The 13,976-nt window shown below is 46.7% G+C and overlaps 3 protein-coding genes across 3 annotated transcripts; all 3 read left to right on the plus strand.

Annotated features, from left to right (window-relative positions):
- Positions 1 to 4,087: 4,087 nt before the first annotated feature.
- Positions 4,088 to 5,083, plus strand: LOC123077595 (uncharacterized). The gene has a single exon (XM_044499890.1). The coding sequence runs from the start codon at positions 4,088 to 4,090 to the stop codon at positions 5,081 to 5,083; it is 996 nt and encodes a 331-aa protein (XP_044355825.1).
- A 1,230-nt stretch (positions 5,084 to 6,313) lies between these two features.
- LOC123110880 (aspartic proteinase) lies at positions 6,314 to 10,688 on the plus strand. The gene is made up of 12 exons (XM_044531520.1): positions 6,314 to 6,521; positions 7,066 to 7,427; positions 7,529 to 7,589; positions 7,753 to 7,847; positions 7,934 to 8,046; positions 8,147 to 8,420; positions 8,682 to 8,795; positions 8,926 to 8,990; positions 9,094 to 9,235; positions 9,339 to 9,458; positions 10,079 to 10,167; positions 10,256 to 10,688. Exons 2-12 carry the CDS (start codon positions 7,089 to 7,091, stop codon positions 10,338 to 10,340), a joined length of 1,497 nt encoding a protein of 498 aa, XP_044387455.1. The 5' UTR covers positions 6,314 to 6,521; positions 7,066 to 7,088; the 3' UTR covers positions 10,341 to 10,688.
- Positions 10,689 to 10,824: 136 nt separating this feature from the next.
- Positions 10,825 to 13,142, plus strand: LOC123110889 (uncharacterized). Its single transcript, XM_044531526.1, has 4 exons — positions 10,825 to 11,230; positions 12,546 to 12,596; positions 12,690 to 12,823; positions 12,973 to 13,142. The coding sequence occupies exons 1-4, from the start codon at positions 10,910 to 10,912 to the stop codon at positions 13,010 to 13,012; spliced, it is 546 nt and encodes a 181-aa protein (XP_044387461.1). The 5' UTR covers positions 10,825 to 10,909; the 3' UTR covers positions 13,013 to 13,142.
- The last annotated feature ends 834 nt before the right edge of the window (positions 13,143 to 13,976 follow it).

Here is a 13,976-nt window from a genome sequence, read left to right on the forward strand (position 1 = left end):
ATAAAAGACTCAATCCGATAAGATAACTTCAAAGGGGAAACTCAATTCATCACAAGAGAGTAGCGGGGGAGAAACATCATAAGATCCAACTACAATAGCAAAGCTCGAGATACATCAAGATCGTGCCATAGAGGGAACACGAGAGAGAACATGAGAGAGAGAGATCAAACACATAGCTACTGGTACATACCCTCAGCCTCGAGGGTGAACTACTCCCTCCTCGTCATGGAGAGCGCCGGGATGATGAAGATGGCCACCGGTGATGGATCCCCCTCTGGCAGGGTGCCGGGAAGGGCTCCCGAGTGGTTTTTGGTGGCTACAGAGGCTTGCGATGGCGGAACTCCCAATCTATCTTGATATTCAATAGTTTTAGGGTACGTAGGCTTATATAGGCAAAAGAAGTCGGTCGAGGGGTGCTCGAGGGGCCCACGAGACAGGGGGCGCGCCCAGTAGGGGGGGGCGCCCTCCAATCTCGTGGCCTCCTCGAGGCTCTTCTGACGTGAACTCCAAGTCTCCTGGGGGATATTCTTCCCAAAAATAACGCTGCCGAAGGTTTCATTCCGTTTGGACTCCGTTTGATATTCCTTTTCTTTGAAATACAGAAGCAGGCAATAAAACAACAATATGGGTTGGGCCTCCGGTCAATAGGTTAGTCCCAAAAGTAATATAAAAGTGTATAATAAAGCCCATAATCATTCAAAACAGATAATATAATAGCATGGAACAATAAAAAATTATAGATACGTTGGAGACGTATCACACGGCTGCACCCACGGCGGAAGGAGTCGGCCCAGCGCAAAGCTGCGCCCACTGCGGCTGGCCCGACGCACGGCTGTGGCCTCGGCCCAGCTGGCCTGCTCCCTCCTTTACTTTCGGCCTAGCAGGCCCGGTGGGGACTAGGGTTTCACCGTGACCGTCGATCTGAATCCGACGGCCGCCTTTGCTCTTCGCCTGATAAAAAACGATCGATGCGGTTGGGGGCGAGGGGAACCCTAGTCATTTCCTCCCCCCGCGCGCCGCTCGCCTCGCTCTCAGCTGCTCGCTCCTCTCTCTCCCGCTCGCTTGGTGACGGCTCCACGAGCCACGCCGGCGCGGCGAGCTAGGGCGGAGCGGCGAGCCCGGGCGGCACCCCGACGAGCCAGCCCTTTCCCCTTCCCCTCCCCTCTTCGTTTCCAAGAGAGACAGAGAGAATCCCCATTTTTCCTCCAGTGAGAGATAGAGGAAGAGGAGCGCGGCAACTCTGCACTGTGGCCATCCTCCTCACCGGTCACGCGTCCTCCCTCTGCGATGAGCGCGCCGCCGTCGAGGGATTTGGCCGCGGTGGTTACCCCCACCTTTTTTTCTCTTCCGGCGAGGCAACGCCCTTTTCCGACGACCGCGTGGCCGTCCGGTGCTCTTTGCCCTTCTCGGGGTGGTTCTTCTTCCCGAATCCTCGGCATGCCGATGTGATTCGGGATCGAGAGGAACGACGCGGCCGGAGTGGCGGCGCACTTTGCCGGCGAGGCCCGAGGCCCTCTGCCGGTGAACTTTCCTTTGCCCTCTGATTAGGGTTCTTTGGGAGGGGATCTCTTTTTCTTTTCTGTTTTTGTTTCTCTATACCGAAATCAACTAGCCCGATCTGGCTGATACCATTGATAGATCCTTCGGATCGAAGTAGGCTAGATCATCCGGTGAACCTACCTTCTCCAGGTGCTGACGAGCTCGATCCAGCATCGGCCATGGAGATGGCAGAGTGTGGGCGAGGTGGTGGCGGCGGAGCTTCCCGTCGGCCTAGCGCAAAACCCTAGATAGGATTGGTGTGTTGGTGGTGTTATGGTGCACGCTCAACCTCATGATGCGTGCCCCGGCACCCCACCTCTTTATATTGCGCTGGTAACAGGGGCCCACCAACCATGGTTTGGTTAGGCGCCCCCGATCAGGGCGCGAGTCAGGGGCCCGTTCGAGCCGTTGGGCTCGATCGGGAGGAGATCAACCTAACAAAAGAGTCTCCTGATTGTTTCAGCAGGCTATATTAATCTTTATATTTTCTGGTCCATTCCAAGGCAATGTAGAGATAAGGATGTTATTTTGGCGGGATTAAGAGATCTGATTGGGCGGGATTATTTTCCTCCATTGTTTTATTCAGTTTTGGTGACTAACAAGTATTACGGGTCTTTTTTTTGGTAAAGCAAGTATTACGGGTCGATGTGTATTAGGAAGGATATTTTTTATTTTTTATTACGGGTCCATTGTTTTATTCAGTTTTGGTGACTAACAAGTATTACGGGTCTTTTTTTTGGTAAAGCAAGTATTACGGGTCGATGTGTATTAGGAAGGATAGTTTTGGTGACTAACGGCCCCACGAGGGGAGGCAGGGATGGGCGACACGTATCAGGGGCGCACAGATGGGCGCACGCCTAGGGCGCGGGTAAGCCCCGTCCGGAGATGGTGGCTCCACGAACATCACAGGAGATCCTCGAGATCAATTTCAAGCGTCAGACCAGGAGGGGATCTCGCATGGCGAACTCCGCCGAACGACATACGCGTAGCCTGGGTAAACCTTTTTTAGCGAACCCTAGATCAATGCCTGGTTGTGCGCTAATCAGGACCCAAGAGGGGGCCCCTTTGATGTCGGGGGCCCGGCGCGGCCGCCCCATTCGCCCCCCCTCAGGGCCGGGCCTGTCGACAATGCCCAGATGCATCTAACCATGTTATAATCAAGGAGAGAGTGGTGCCAATTGTCATCCACACCGCCAATAGCACATCCATGTGTTGTAGACATGTGCCGGTGGTGAAGTACATCTGCGGGCACCTCCTTGGATGACGCATGACGGTGACCGGAATAACCCTGAGGTGTATCGTTGTTTCAGAGGATGTCAGTTCAGTAGTGCGGCAGGCAGCGAATCATCATTATGCGGGGGTGAGGGGGTTGTCAGGAGGAGGATGATATTTTTCTTTTTTTTTTCTCTTTTCTGTTTGCATGAGGCAAGGGACCTGGGTTTTCTTGTGCATATGGGAAGGTGGCGGCAGATGGTTTTTCATAAGGGAGATCAAGGGTTTTATAGTAAAGATACGGTTGGAAACACTTTCTAGTATTAATTATATGTAGCCTTAATTATGTGTCTTACTAATTAATTGCATTAATGTTGGATTTCATAATTGACTTGGTGCGAAAAATCCCTACTTAAATAGACTAAATTAATTACACATGTAATTTATTGTCTGGCTAATTAATTGTATTAATGTCTTGATTTCCAAATTGATTCAGTGCTTGGTTTCCAAATTGTTTTGCATTATTGATTGGGTGAAACTTTTTATAATTAACATGATCATCTCGTTCAAGCCTCAATAATACTTTCTCAAATTAATGTGATACTCACGTCGAAAGAATGATACTCTTTGTAATTAACGTGATCCTTCCATTCAACACTCGATTATACTTTTTATAATTGGCATGAGCATTTTGCTTAAAAAATAATACTCTCCATAATTAAAGTGATCTTACTGTCAAACGCTCGATTTAATACTTTTTATAATTAACATGATCCTTCCGTCGAAATAATCATACTCTTCATAATTAATGTGATTCTTCCGTCCAAAAAATGACACTCTTCATAATTACTATGATCTTCCTGTCCCATGAAACAGACCTATTAACTGTCTGGCTAATTAGTACATACTCCCTCCGTATCAAAATTCTTATGTTAGATTAGTCTAGATACTGATGTCAATCAATACTCCATCCATATTTAGACAAATCTAAAACAAGAATTTTATGATGGATGGAGTATAATTAACTGCTCTAAATAATTAATTGCATGCAACTATGGGCAGGGGAATTAGGCAGCAGATATCCCAGACAATCTTTAGGTACTAATGGTTGCCTGCGAAACCAAACTAAACGAGATACAAATCTACCGTCACGACCGCAGACTCAACAAAGAGAGCGGTCAGCGAGTTGCGAGTACCACTACTCCTACTCCATTCCCACCTTGCTTGCTCTGTCTCTCAGTCTGCGCTTGTGCTGGTCTCTTCTCTCCACGAGTCGAGTTCTTTCTCCACGACCACCACCAGGCACCGACCACCACTGTGCAAGTCTGCAAGATCAATGGAGTGGGAACCGGAGCAACAGGATCTCGGAGGCCTCGGGCTCGCGGGCATCTGTCGCGAGATCTACCGGGCGGTCTTCCGCTCCATCCTCCCGTACGCGGCAGCCGGCGTGGAAGCCGCGCTTCTCTCTGCGCTTTTGCTCGCGCACGTCGCCGCCTTGCGCGGCCTCAGCTCCCTCCTCGAGGCCGACGACGGTTTCCACCTCGTCGGTTTCCTTGCCGGGTTACTCTTCGAGGTCGTCTCGATAATCGTCCTCGACTTCTTCTCGCTCGTCTGCACCGCCGTCTACGTCTTCCTCATCGCCTCCCTCTACTGTACCCAGGGCGACTTCCGCGCTTCTCGGAGACTCCAGCGGCACCTCCCCCGTGTCCCCCTCACGCGGCTCATCCCTACCTTCTTATTCGCACTCGCGCTTGCCTATATCATATTGGTCTTCTCCGTCGTCGCCTTGCTCCTGCTCCATTACGAGGTCGGCCTACCGCTGCAGCTGATGGGCGCAGCCGCTTGCCTCGCCGGAGCGGCCTACGTCGCCCCGGTTTTCCACCTTGCCTGCGTCGCGTCGGTGCTCGAGGACGCCGTCCTCTTGGCCGCTGTGCGCAAGAGCCGCGCGCTCCTCGCCGGCAAGTTCTGGCCCGCGGCGGCCGTCTTCCTCACGCTCGACGGCTGCTTCGTCGCCCTGCAGCTGGCCTTCGCGCGGCTGGTGCTGGGCGACGCGCTGGGCCTCGGCCTCGGGATCCAGGTAGCCGCGGGAGTGGCGACGTTCGTGGCTCTGTGGGTGGTGGTGCTGCTGACGCCGGCGGCGCAGCCGGTGATCTACATGGTGTGCAAGAACCACCACCACGAGGTGGTCGACAAGGTCCACCTCGACTACATCGGAGAGTATGAGCGGCTCGCCGTCGACGGCGACAACGGCGTGGAGCTGCAACCGGTGACGACGGAGCAGATTCCTGAAACTAGTGCCGCGTCTTGCATGTCGACGACTCCACAACGGTAGTAGTACTAACTACTCCAAGAAGCTTTTACCTAGCTAGGTCCAAGAAGATTTGAGACAATTCGTATGATGATTCAGTCATATGATGTGTATTATGTCTGATCCGCTTGTCAGTGTATAAAGACATGCATGCCTGGTAGTTGGGATTATATAATATGTGTGCCGAGTGCAAAATTATACTCATGGATCAAAGTAAGTGCATTTGGATGAACAGTTTGGCATCATGCACCAATTCTAGTGTTTGATTTGTTCCAGTTTTATTTTCCAGAGCAACCCTTACCTTGAGAAAATCAATACATGGATCCACTGTCCATGGTTACTTTAAGATTTGCGCTACTTCTTTTAACATTTTCTAGAATTTATCTTGTTTCAAAGCTTAGCATTGAGTTCTCCCTCTCATTAGAAAGTGCATCTTAATGTTTCATTATGTATCGTCTTCTACCAGCAAACCCGTTCCAAAACAAGTGCATTACCTATTGTTGGTACTCCAAAGAAACATGACGATACACATTGAAACAAGAAAAAAAACTGAAACATTTTAAAACAAGATAAGAATCTACAACAACCAAAATGGCAATACTGATCTCAAAATAACCATGAACGGTGGATCTATGCATGGTAGATAAACCACTTACCTCTTGACTCTGAATGACATAACCAGTTTCAGAGAAGATATTTTCATTTTCTGAAAGAAATTAGTGAGAGAATGTAACATGGGCTTGGCCCGGAAGGAGGACCACGGGCTGCTGGCGCAGCAAAGGCCCCAATCAGTTACTGCAAATGGGCTCAAATCTTCCTAAAAAAAAGATGTAGCAGCCCGCAAAATGCGGGGTTCCACGGAGATAGAGCAACGCAAACAGAGAGCCCAGAAAGCGTACTCTCCGCACAACCTCGGCCAGCTCACGTGGCCCACGAAATACCACCGCACTTAATTCGGGAGTGAGTTATACAATTCTCAAAAAAAAAATCTGAAGTTATTTATAGGAATACAAAACAAAATTATAAGTAGTAAAAAAGATCGCGGGGCCGTGGAGCACGCCACCGGCAACACGTTGCTCTCGTGAGCCGCGCGCCTTCAATTCTCCTCTCCGGCCCCGATGTCTCCGACCCGTCCATTCGTCTCACCCGTCCGCCAATCCAGCCACCGACAAGTGGGCCCCGCACCCCGTCCGGCCCCACGGCCGAGCGACACGTAGCTCGGTACCGCGCACGCTTTGATGAACTCAGCTGCCTCCGGAGAGGAAAGAATATGCCGCGCGCACTCTCCCTCGTGTGATTGGCGGGTGCGTCTCTTCCTTTCTTTCTTGCTTCTCCCTTTCCCCCTCCTCCTCATTGACTCCGCCGCCGTCTCACTCGCAAGTCACAGCATCCCCCGTCTGCTATCTCTTGGGAGAGTTGGGAGCGGAGGAGCGACGCAGGCCGACGCAGCGGCGCAGGCGAGGTAAGGGATTTCACCGATTAAGCGAAGCTTCTGCTTCTATGTGGTTAGTGATACTAGCAGTGCTGGTATAAAATCAATCTCTTGCTTGCCGTCACCACACATCAGTTGGGCTGTTAGAGTGTTAGGTTCATTCCCTTTTGAGTTCTTGGGAGTCCAAGCTTGGTCCATATACTGCTAGTACTTGCTGTTGTTCTTGGATGGATGGATGGATGGGTGTGTTGTGTGATTGGCCTGTATATGTCAGGTTGGTTTGTGCAAATCCTGCTGATATAAACTGCTGTGGTTTCTACTGCGCTAAAGAAACTGTACTGAATCTGCAATAAACCTGATGACGTACATGATACACTAGTTGTCAATTCCTTGTTTTAGGGGAAATTAGGAGCGTTACCAAAGTTGTAAAATTTGCTGTTTATTTGAGAGTTTGGGTTCTATGTCCTGAAATAACGGAACATATCAACATATCACTGTTTGACTTCCAAGTTGGCTTCAACCACACATGAACAAGGATGAATTGGCTAACTGCGGCTGAATTTTTTTTAACCAGACTCTTTTGAGTTTCTGTAAACCATGGGGCAGAGGCTCCTATTACTGGTGACCACTTGTCTGTGGGCTCTTTCATGCGCCGTGCCGCACGATGCTTCCTCGCCTGATGGACTGCTAAGGATCAACCTGAACAAGAAGAGCTTGACCTATGAATCTCTGGCTGCAGCAAAGGCCGCGAGGCAGCAAGGCGCCCTCCGGCTGAAGAGCAGCGATTCAGACAGCGACATCGTGCCTCTTGTCGACTATCTCAACACCCAGTACTATGGGGTCATCGGCCTCGGCACGCCGCCGCAGAATTTCACGGTGATATTCGACACCGGGAGCTCCAACCTGTGGGTTCCCTCGTCGAAATGCTATTTCTCGGTCAGTGCCGCAGATTTACCAAATTCATGTCTGCTTTAACCTGTGGAAGACTTGTACATTATGTTTGTTTTTTCCTTGATATGAATGCAAATGGACTGCAGATAGCATGCTACCTCCACCCCAAATACAAGTCGAGCAAGTCAAGCACTTACAAAGCAGATGGTATGATTTGCCTTTCCGAATTCGGGATCTCATGTTTGCGCTATTCACGAGATTAAATGGCTGTGTGCATCAAGAGATGTAGAGGCCGAGGGTATTCCTCCTCCTCGAAAAAACGAGAGTAAATTGCTGAATATCATATTTGTTTTCTATTCAAATTATTCAGGTGAGATTTGCAAAATCACATATGGTTCTGGTGCAATCTCTGGATTTTTCAGCAATGATAATGTGTTGGTTGGGGACCTTGTTGTGAAAAATCAGGTAACTTAGAAGTTGAGTATAATAATTCCTCATGTTAACCTTCACCTATTACAACTCTAATACTGTAATTTATTTTCTCATCTCAGAAATTCATTGAGACAACACGTGAAACAAGTGTTAGTTTTATCGTCGGGAAATTTGATGGCATCCTTGGCCTTGGCTACCCTGACATCTCCGTTGGGAAAGCCCCTCCAGTATGGTACGTCATCAAGTTACCTAGACCACTTGTGTACAATCACATCAGCCACATTTGCCAGTTTATCAAGTGAACAAGTCCATTCTCTTTTGTGTGACAACAGGCTGAGCATGCAAGAGCAGAAGTTGCTCGCTGACGACGTATTCTCATTTTGGCTTAACCGGGATTCTGATTCACTTTCTGGTGGTGAGCTTGTCTTCGGTGGCATGGACCCGGATCACTATAAGGGAAACCACACGTATGTCCCTGTGAGCCGCAAAGGTTACTGGCAGTTTAACATGGGTGATCTCTTGATTGATGGCCACTCTACTGGCTTCTGTACCAAAGGCTGTGCTGCTATTGTGGATTCTGGGACTTCCCTGCTGGCTGGCCCAACAGTATGCATCGATATCTTCAAATTAATTATCCAAATATTTTCCGTATTTATTCTGTATTTTATGAGCATGGCCACTGGACCAGAGATTTTGTTGCTAAGCGGGAGTTACTGATCACTAGATTAATTACTTTTGAACGAAGCTGAATGCTAGATAGTGTCTGGTATCTGTCAAATATGGTGAAGGCCTAGAAGTACTGAACTAGATTATGGCTTATGCCAATATGGCATGACTAAATGGTGACCTATGTTGTGATGTTTGCAGGCTATAGTTGCTCAGGTGAACCATGCAATTGGAGCTGAGGGAATTATCAGCACGGAATGTAAAGAGGTGGTGAGCCAGTACGGAGAGATGATCCTTGAATTGTTAATAGCACAGGTTTGAAATTTTCTCTATATTCTGTCTCTTGTTCAAATTTTCCATCCATGGAAGAGTTTCTCATGAGACGGTTCTTCTATGAATTAACCCTGAACTGTAACTGATATGGAAATGCTCTATGTTCGTGCAGACACAGCCACAGAAAGTATGCAGTCAGATTGGTCTGTGTTTGTTTGATGGTACTCACTCTGTCAGGTTAGTTCCTTATGACAGAACATTGTAATGTCCATCCATGAATAAACCTGCCCTCTCAGTACTACTATTAAACTACTTCTCACGATGGGATAAATTTCTGCAGCAACGGGATTGAATCCGTTGTCGGTAAAGAAAATGTTGGCTCGGATGTTATGTGCACAGCCTGTGAAATGGCTGTTGTGTGGATAGAGAACCAACTCCGTGAAAACAAAACAAAGGAGCTAATATTGCAATACGCTAACCAGGTTACTTCCTTTGTGATCTGCTTTGCATTTTTCCATTCTCTGATGCTATGTAATTCGTGAAAAAAAGGGTAGCTGGTGACAAGATTTTTGCCTTTTATTACAGCTGTGCGAGCGTCTACCAAGCCCCAATGGAGAGTCAACAGTCAGCTGCCATGAGATGTCAAAGATGCCGAATCTTGCTTTCACCATCGCAAACAAGACTTTCGTGCTAACACCAGAGCAGGTGCATTTTTACAGCGCATTTCCTAACTTCAATACCATTAGTATTACTTTTACCATATGATGTCCTTTGTAAACAACCAATCGACTTCACCATCTAAATTATTTTCTTAGCATACTGTGAACAAGTTATCAGTGAAACATTTGTGCAGTTCATACCGTACTTTTGAAGTATAGACATTTTCTAGGAATCTTATACATTCAGAGTGAGATAGATATATGTACAGACAAATAGGTTGAATCAAAACTTAAAAACCTATTGATCAAGTTCATAAAAGAGAATCTCTTAGATCGAGATTTAGGATGAGGCAATTAGTGCATGGCATGTGATTGAGTTTTGTTGGAAAGCAAATTACATTGACTTCATTGTTTGTTCTTCTCTATTCTACTCTGCCTTCATATCTTGATGTTTCCTTCTAATACACAACAACATGCATTTAGGTGCATGTTTGAGAAAAAACTTCTGAAGTTTAGTACTCCCTCTAAAGAAATATAAGAGCGTTTAGATCACTAAAGTAGTGATCTAAACGCTCTGATATTTACTTATTACAGAGGGAGTACCTATCTATATTCATCGCTGCACATCTCCATGCATCCTTACACCATGTGAAACTTGTGTTGCAGTACGTTGTGAAACTTGAGCAATCAGGGCAAACCGTCTGCATCAGTGGGTTCATGGCATTCGACATACCGCCCCCACGTGGTCCTCTCTGGTATGCAGCATAGCACCTTACACCACCTACATTTCGCCTCCTTTTTCCCCCCCTCTTTCAGTGCAAAACTTGCCATGAACCCTTGCAGGATTCTCGGGGATGTCTTCATGGGCGCTTACCACACCGTGTTCGACTTCGGCAAGGACAGAATCGGGTTCGCAGAATCGGCTTGAGGAGTCGAGAGCACTATGACGTTTCCGAAGATCTCCACGTACGTATCCTAGAATTTGGGTATCTTCGACATGGGAGCCCTGCTGTAAACGAATTGATAGGTAAAAAGCTGAAACAAAAGAGAGAGCCTTTTATTTCTTTCTTAAACAAAGAATAAATGGATGATTCAACTCTGAAGACAAAAAAGGCACGTTTGTATCCAGTATAGCTGTTGCTGTCTAATGAAGAATGGAGTGCTTGCACGGTGAAAACTTAGAGTAAACAGGCAACACATGGTTTGTAAAAAGGTTTATTGTATTTGTAAAACATACGACGATGTAACAATCAATTGAATATAGTATGCTTCTTTCTGGAGTGTTTCTTCTGTATTTCGCTACAAATCGAACGTCAGATTTTTTTATCATGGCAAATCGAACGTTTTTCATGATCTTCCTTTGGTCTTTCTTTTTTTGGCGATTCTTCAGGTATTTTGTGTTAAAGCGTGTGTTTCTCTGTACATCTGGTTGTTAGTTGTGTAGATATGTTCAGGTTAGTTGTGTAGATATGTTCAGATCAAGCAGTGTTGTTGTAGATGCTCTTGCTGGGTTTCTCCCTAGGCCGCTGCCTTCCAATGTCGTGCGGCCAGACAGCACCCCGCTGCTGGCTCTTCATCTCTTCGCCGGCGGTGCAACTCCCGCCGCCGTCGGGACACCCGCGCTGCCGCCTCCCCGTTAGGGCCACACGCGCTTCGACCTCCTCCCGCCTCCCAGCCGGTGGCGGCAGCGCGCGCCAGCAGACCCGGCCGCGCCTCGTAGCAGCACACACGATACCTCCGCCGCCGCCCCCTACCGCCAGGACCGTCCGGAGGGACGCCGCGACGGGGCTCGCTTTCCTCCTCTTCGTGCTCGGCCTGGTATGCCTCTGTTATTTGGGGAATTTGTCCCTTGTGTCTTAGCAAGTTACCAGCAGATCTGTCAAGTTTCAGCACACTTTAACATTTCACTCGCATTGAGCTATCGGCTCTTGATTGCTCGATAGACCCATGCAGTGGTTAATTCCTGACGATGGTGTAGAAGATAAATGCGTGCAAATTCTGCAGTTTTTCACATTGGTTGGATTGTTCGGTTGCAACAAAATTGAAGGGGATTGAAGTGGATTGGGGTGGATTAAATCCCATAAAAGTCAAATCTCACTCACCCCCACCCACCCGCACAGAAGAGGTTTAACTGAATAAGGCCTAACTGGATTGACCTCATACCTAGTTGAGCACAAGTTTCCATGTTGCAAGGAGCCAAAGAATGTATCAACTTCCTGGACGAATGGACTTTGTCTGAAATATTAAGGGGCTTGGTACTTTGGGATCTTGATGGATATGATAGCACAAGGTTTGAAGTCACAGATTAGCCGAGAGCCTGTTAGATAGTACTCCTTCCCTACGATGCTTAAGCATTTTTAGTTAGTACTTAGTACAACTGTACAAGTGTAGAACTTGCAGCCCTTTGTGAGTTGTTGACGACTCTAAACTGGTATCAAAATAGATGACTCAACACAATAGATGACTCAACTTTGTACTAACTTTAGTACAAAATTGAGTCATCTATTTTGGAACGGAGGGAGTATCTTACAATAAGCTTGCAAAAGTTTAAAAGTTCCTTATCAGTGCGGCTATGTTGGAACTGGAAACTGCATGGTATCTATTGGTTGTTCAGATAAGTTTCTACTGAAGTTGAAAATTAACACCCTCCCCCCTGCAGGTTGCTGTGCATTTCGCCTCGTTGTTCCTTATTTGGTTCCACTCTGTCATTTATTGTTCTTTTGATCTTTGCCACTTTCAAATTCCACCGTCCAATCCTTTCCCTCACTCCATAAGGAATTAAGGTTGTACAGATGCTCACTCAAAGATAATCGTTGAAAGAAAATAATGTCGCCACCCTGCATTTGTCCTTATGTGCTGAAATGGCTCGGTGAAATATGAAGCTAGTTTCAGCTCGTCCTGTACGGATGCTAGCCTGTAGTAGAATTGGCCATTCAGTTCAAATGGTTGCTAAATATTTGGTCATACTGAGTTATAGTTGTGGCAGTTTTCTCATGCGTCGCTCGCTTGTATGCTGTAGTAGAGTGCTGTAATCCTAGGCCATTCTGCATCTATTGTTTGTCATGGTCAAAGTTCATTCTAATCCTTGCACACACTGCTAATCGATAGAGTTCAACTTTCCTCCTAATGTCAGGTGATCAGCTCAGCTCTATCACTAGTTATCGTCTCATTTCCAGCATGGAGAGTGAGTAAATCGTCTCAATAAATGCTATATATTCCTCATGAACTCAAAAATACTCTTTCACCAATACATCTTGTTCTTGTTCATTGTGAATAGGCTCTGCAGCAGATGGAAATCGCAGCTCGTAAATTGTCAAAATTAGCAGCACAAGAGGTACCCGGAACTATATCGTCACTAAAGCTGTCATTCATGGAGATCAACGATCTAACCAGCCAACTAAAGAAAATTAGGTAACTTTCATTAGTTTTCCAAATATCATTGAGAAGAACTACTCCCTCTGATCCATATTAACTGTCGCTGCTTTATGTACTAAAGCGGTGACAATTAATATGGATATGAGGGAGTAGGTTATAATTCTATTTCCTTTTGATACATGCAGGCACATTTTCACAACAAATAGATCTGGGAAGGATAGATGACTAATGTGGCAGCATGATCACGGACTGAATTCTTTAATCTGTAGTGATGTCTTAGTTCTTACTACTTTGTTAGATTATTACTTGTACTTCACCATGCCCGGCAAGTGTTCAGTGAAATGACCGTGCTAAATTTTTTTGTCCCTTCTTCTTTGAAGCAATGGATTCAGATATGGCACTATGTTGAGTCCTCCAACGATTCGTCCGACAAGGATGACTACACAAATGAAACAGTGATGATGCAGGAAATCCGTACAGACGCGGAGTGTGCGGAGGAGCACGTTCTTGATATCAAAGGATCGGTCAAGGGTCATCAAGTGCTCAACCGCAACAGTGCACACAACCATTTGAAGTTAATGGACGATTATGTTGCCCCGGATGCCCTATCATCTGACAATTTTCACTGGCGCTTTCGGATGCGAAAAAAGAATCTCTTTGATAGTCTCTACCATGGCGTCCGGTCCTTTGATGACTACTTCATCTTGAAGAAGGATGTCGTAGGAAAGATTGGATTCTCTTATCACCAAAAGTGCATGGCTGGATGCGAATACTTGCATATGGCATGGCCGCAGATTCGGGGGACAAATACCTCGGAATGTCCGAGAGCACATGCGAATACACCATGGTCAGATTTGCTACTGCAGTGGTCGAGGTGTTTGGACCTTGGTACTTGAGAGAGCCAACTGTTGTAGACACTGAGAGGCTCCTAGCAATGCCCGAAGCAAGAGGGTGGCCAGGTTTGCTCAGATCTCTTGATTGTATGCACCGGAGATGGAAGAACTGCACAAAAGCTCTATAATGGCAATATCAGGGCCATGTTAAGAAGTCCACCATCCTTCTTGAAGCAACATTCTTGAATCAGTTTGTGAGATCCCAAAATTTAGAATTTTGAATCATTAATCATTTAAATAGGATTAATTTAAAATTTGCTTGTGTTGCTTGCTTTTAGTTAAAATTGACTAGGATT

Source organism: Triticum aestivum, chromosome 1B (genome assembly GCF_018294505.1).
Source record: "Triticum aestivum cultivar Chinese Spring chromosome 1B, IWGSC CS RefSeq v2.1, whole genome shotgun sequence".
NCBI classification, from domain to species: Eukaryota; Viridiplantae; Streptophyta; class Magnoliopsida; order Poales; family Poaceae; genus Triticum; species Triticum aestivum.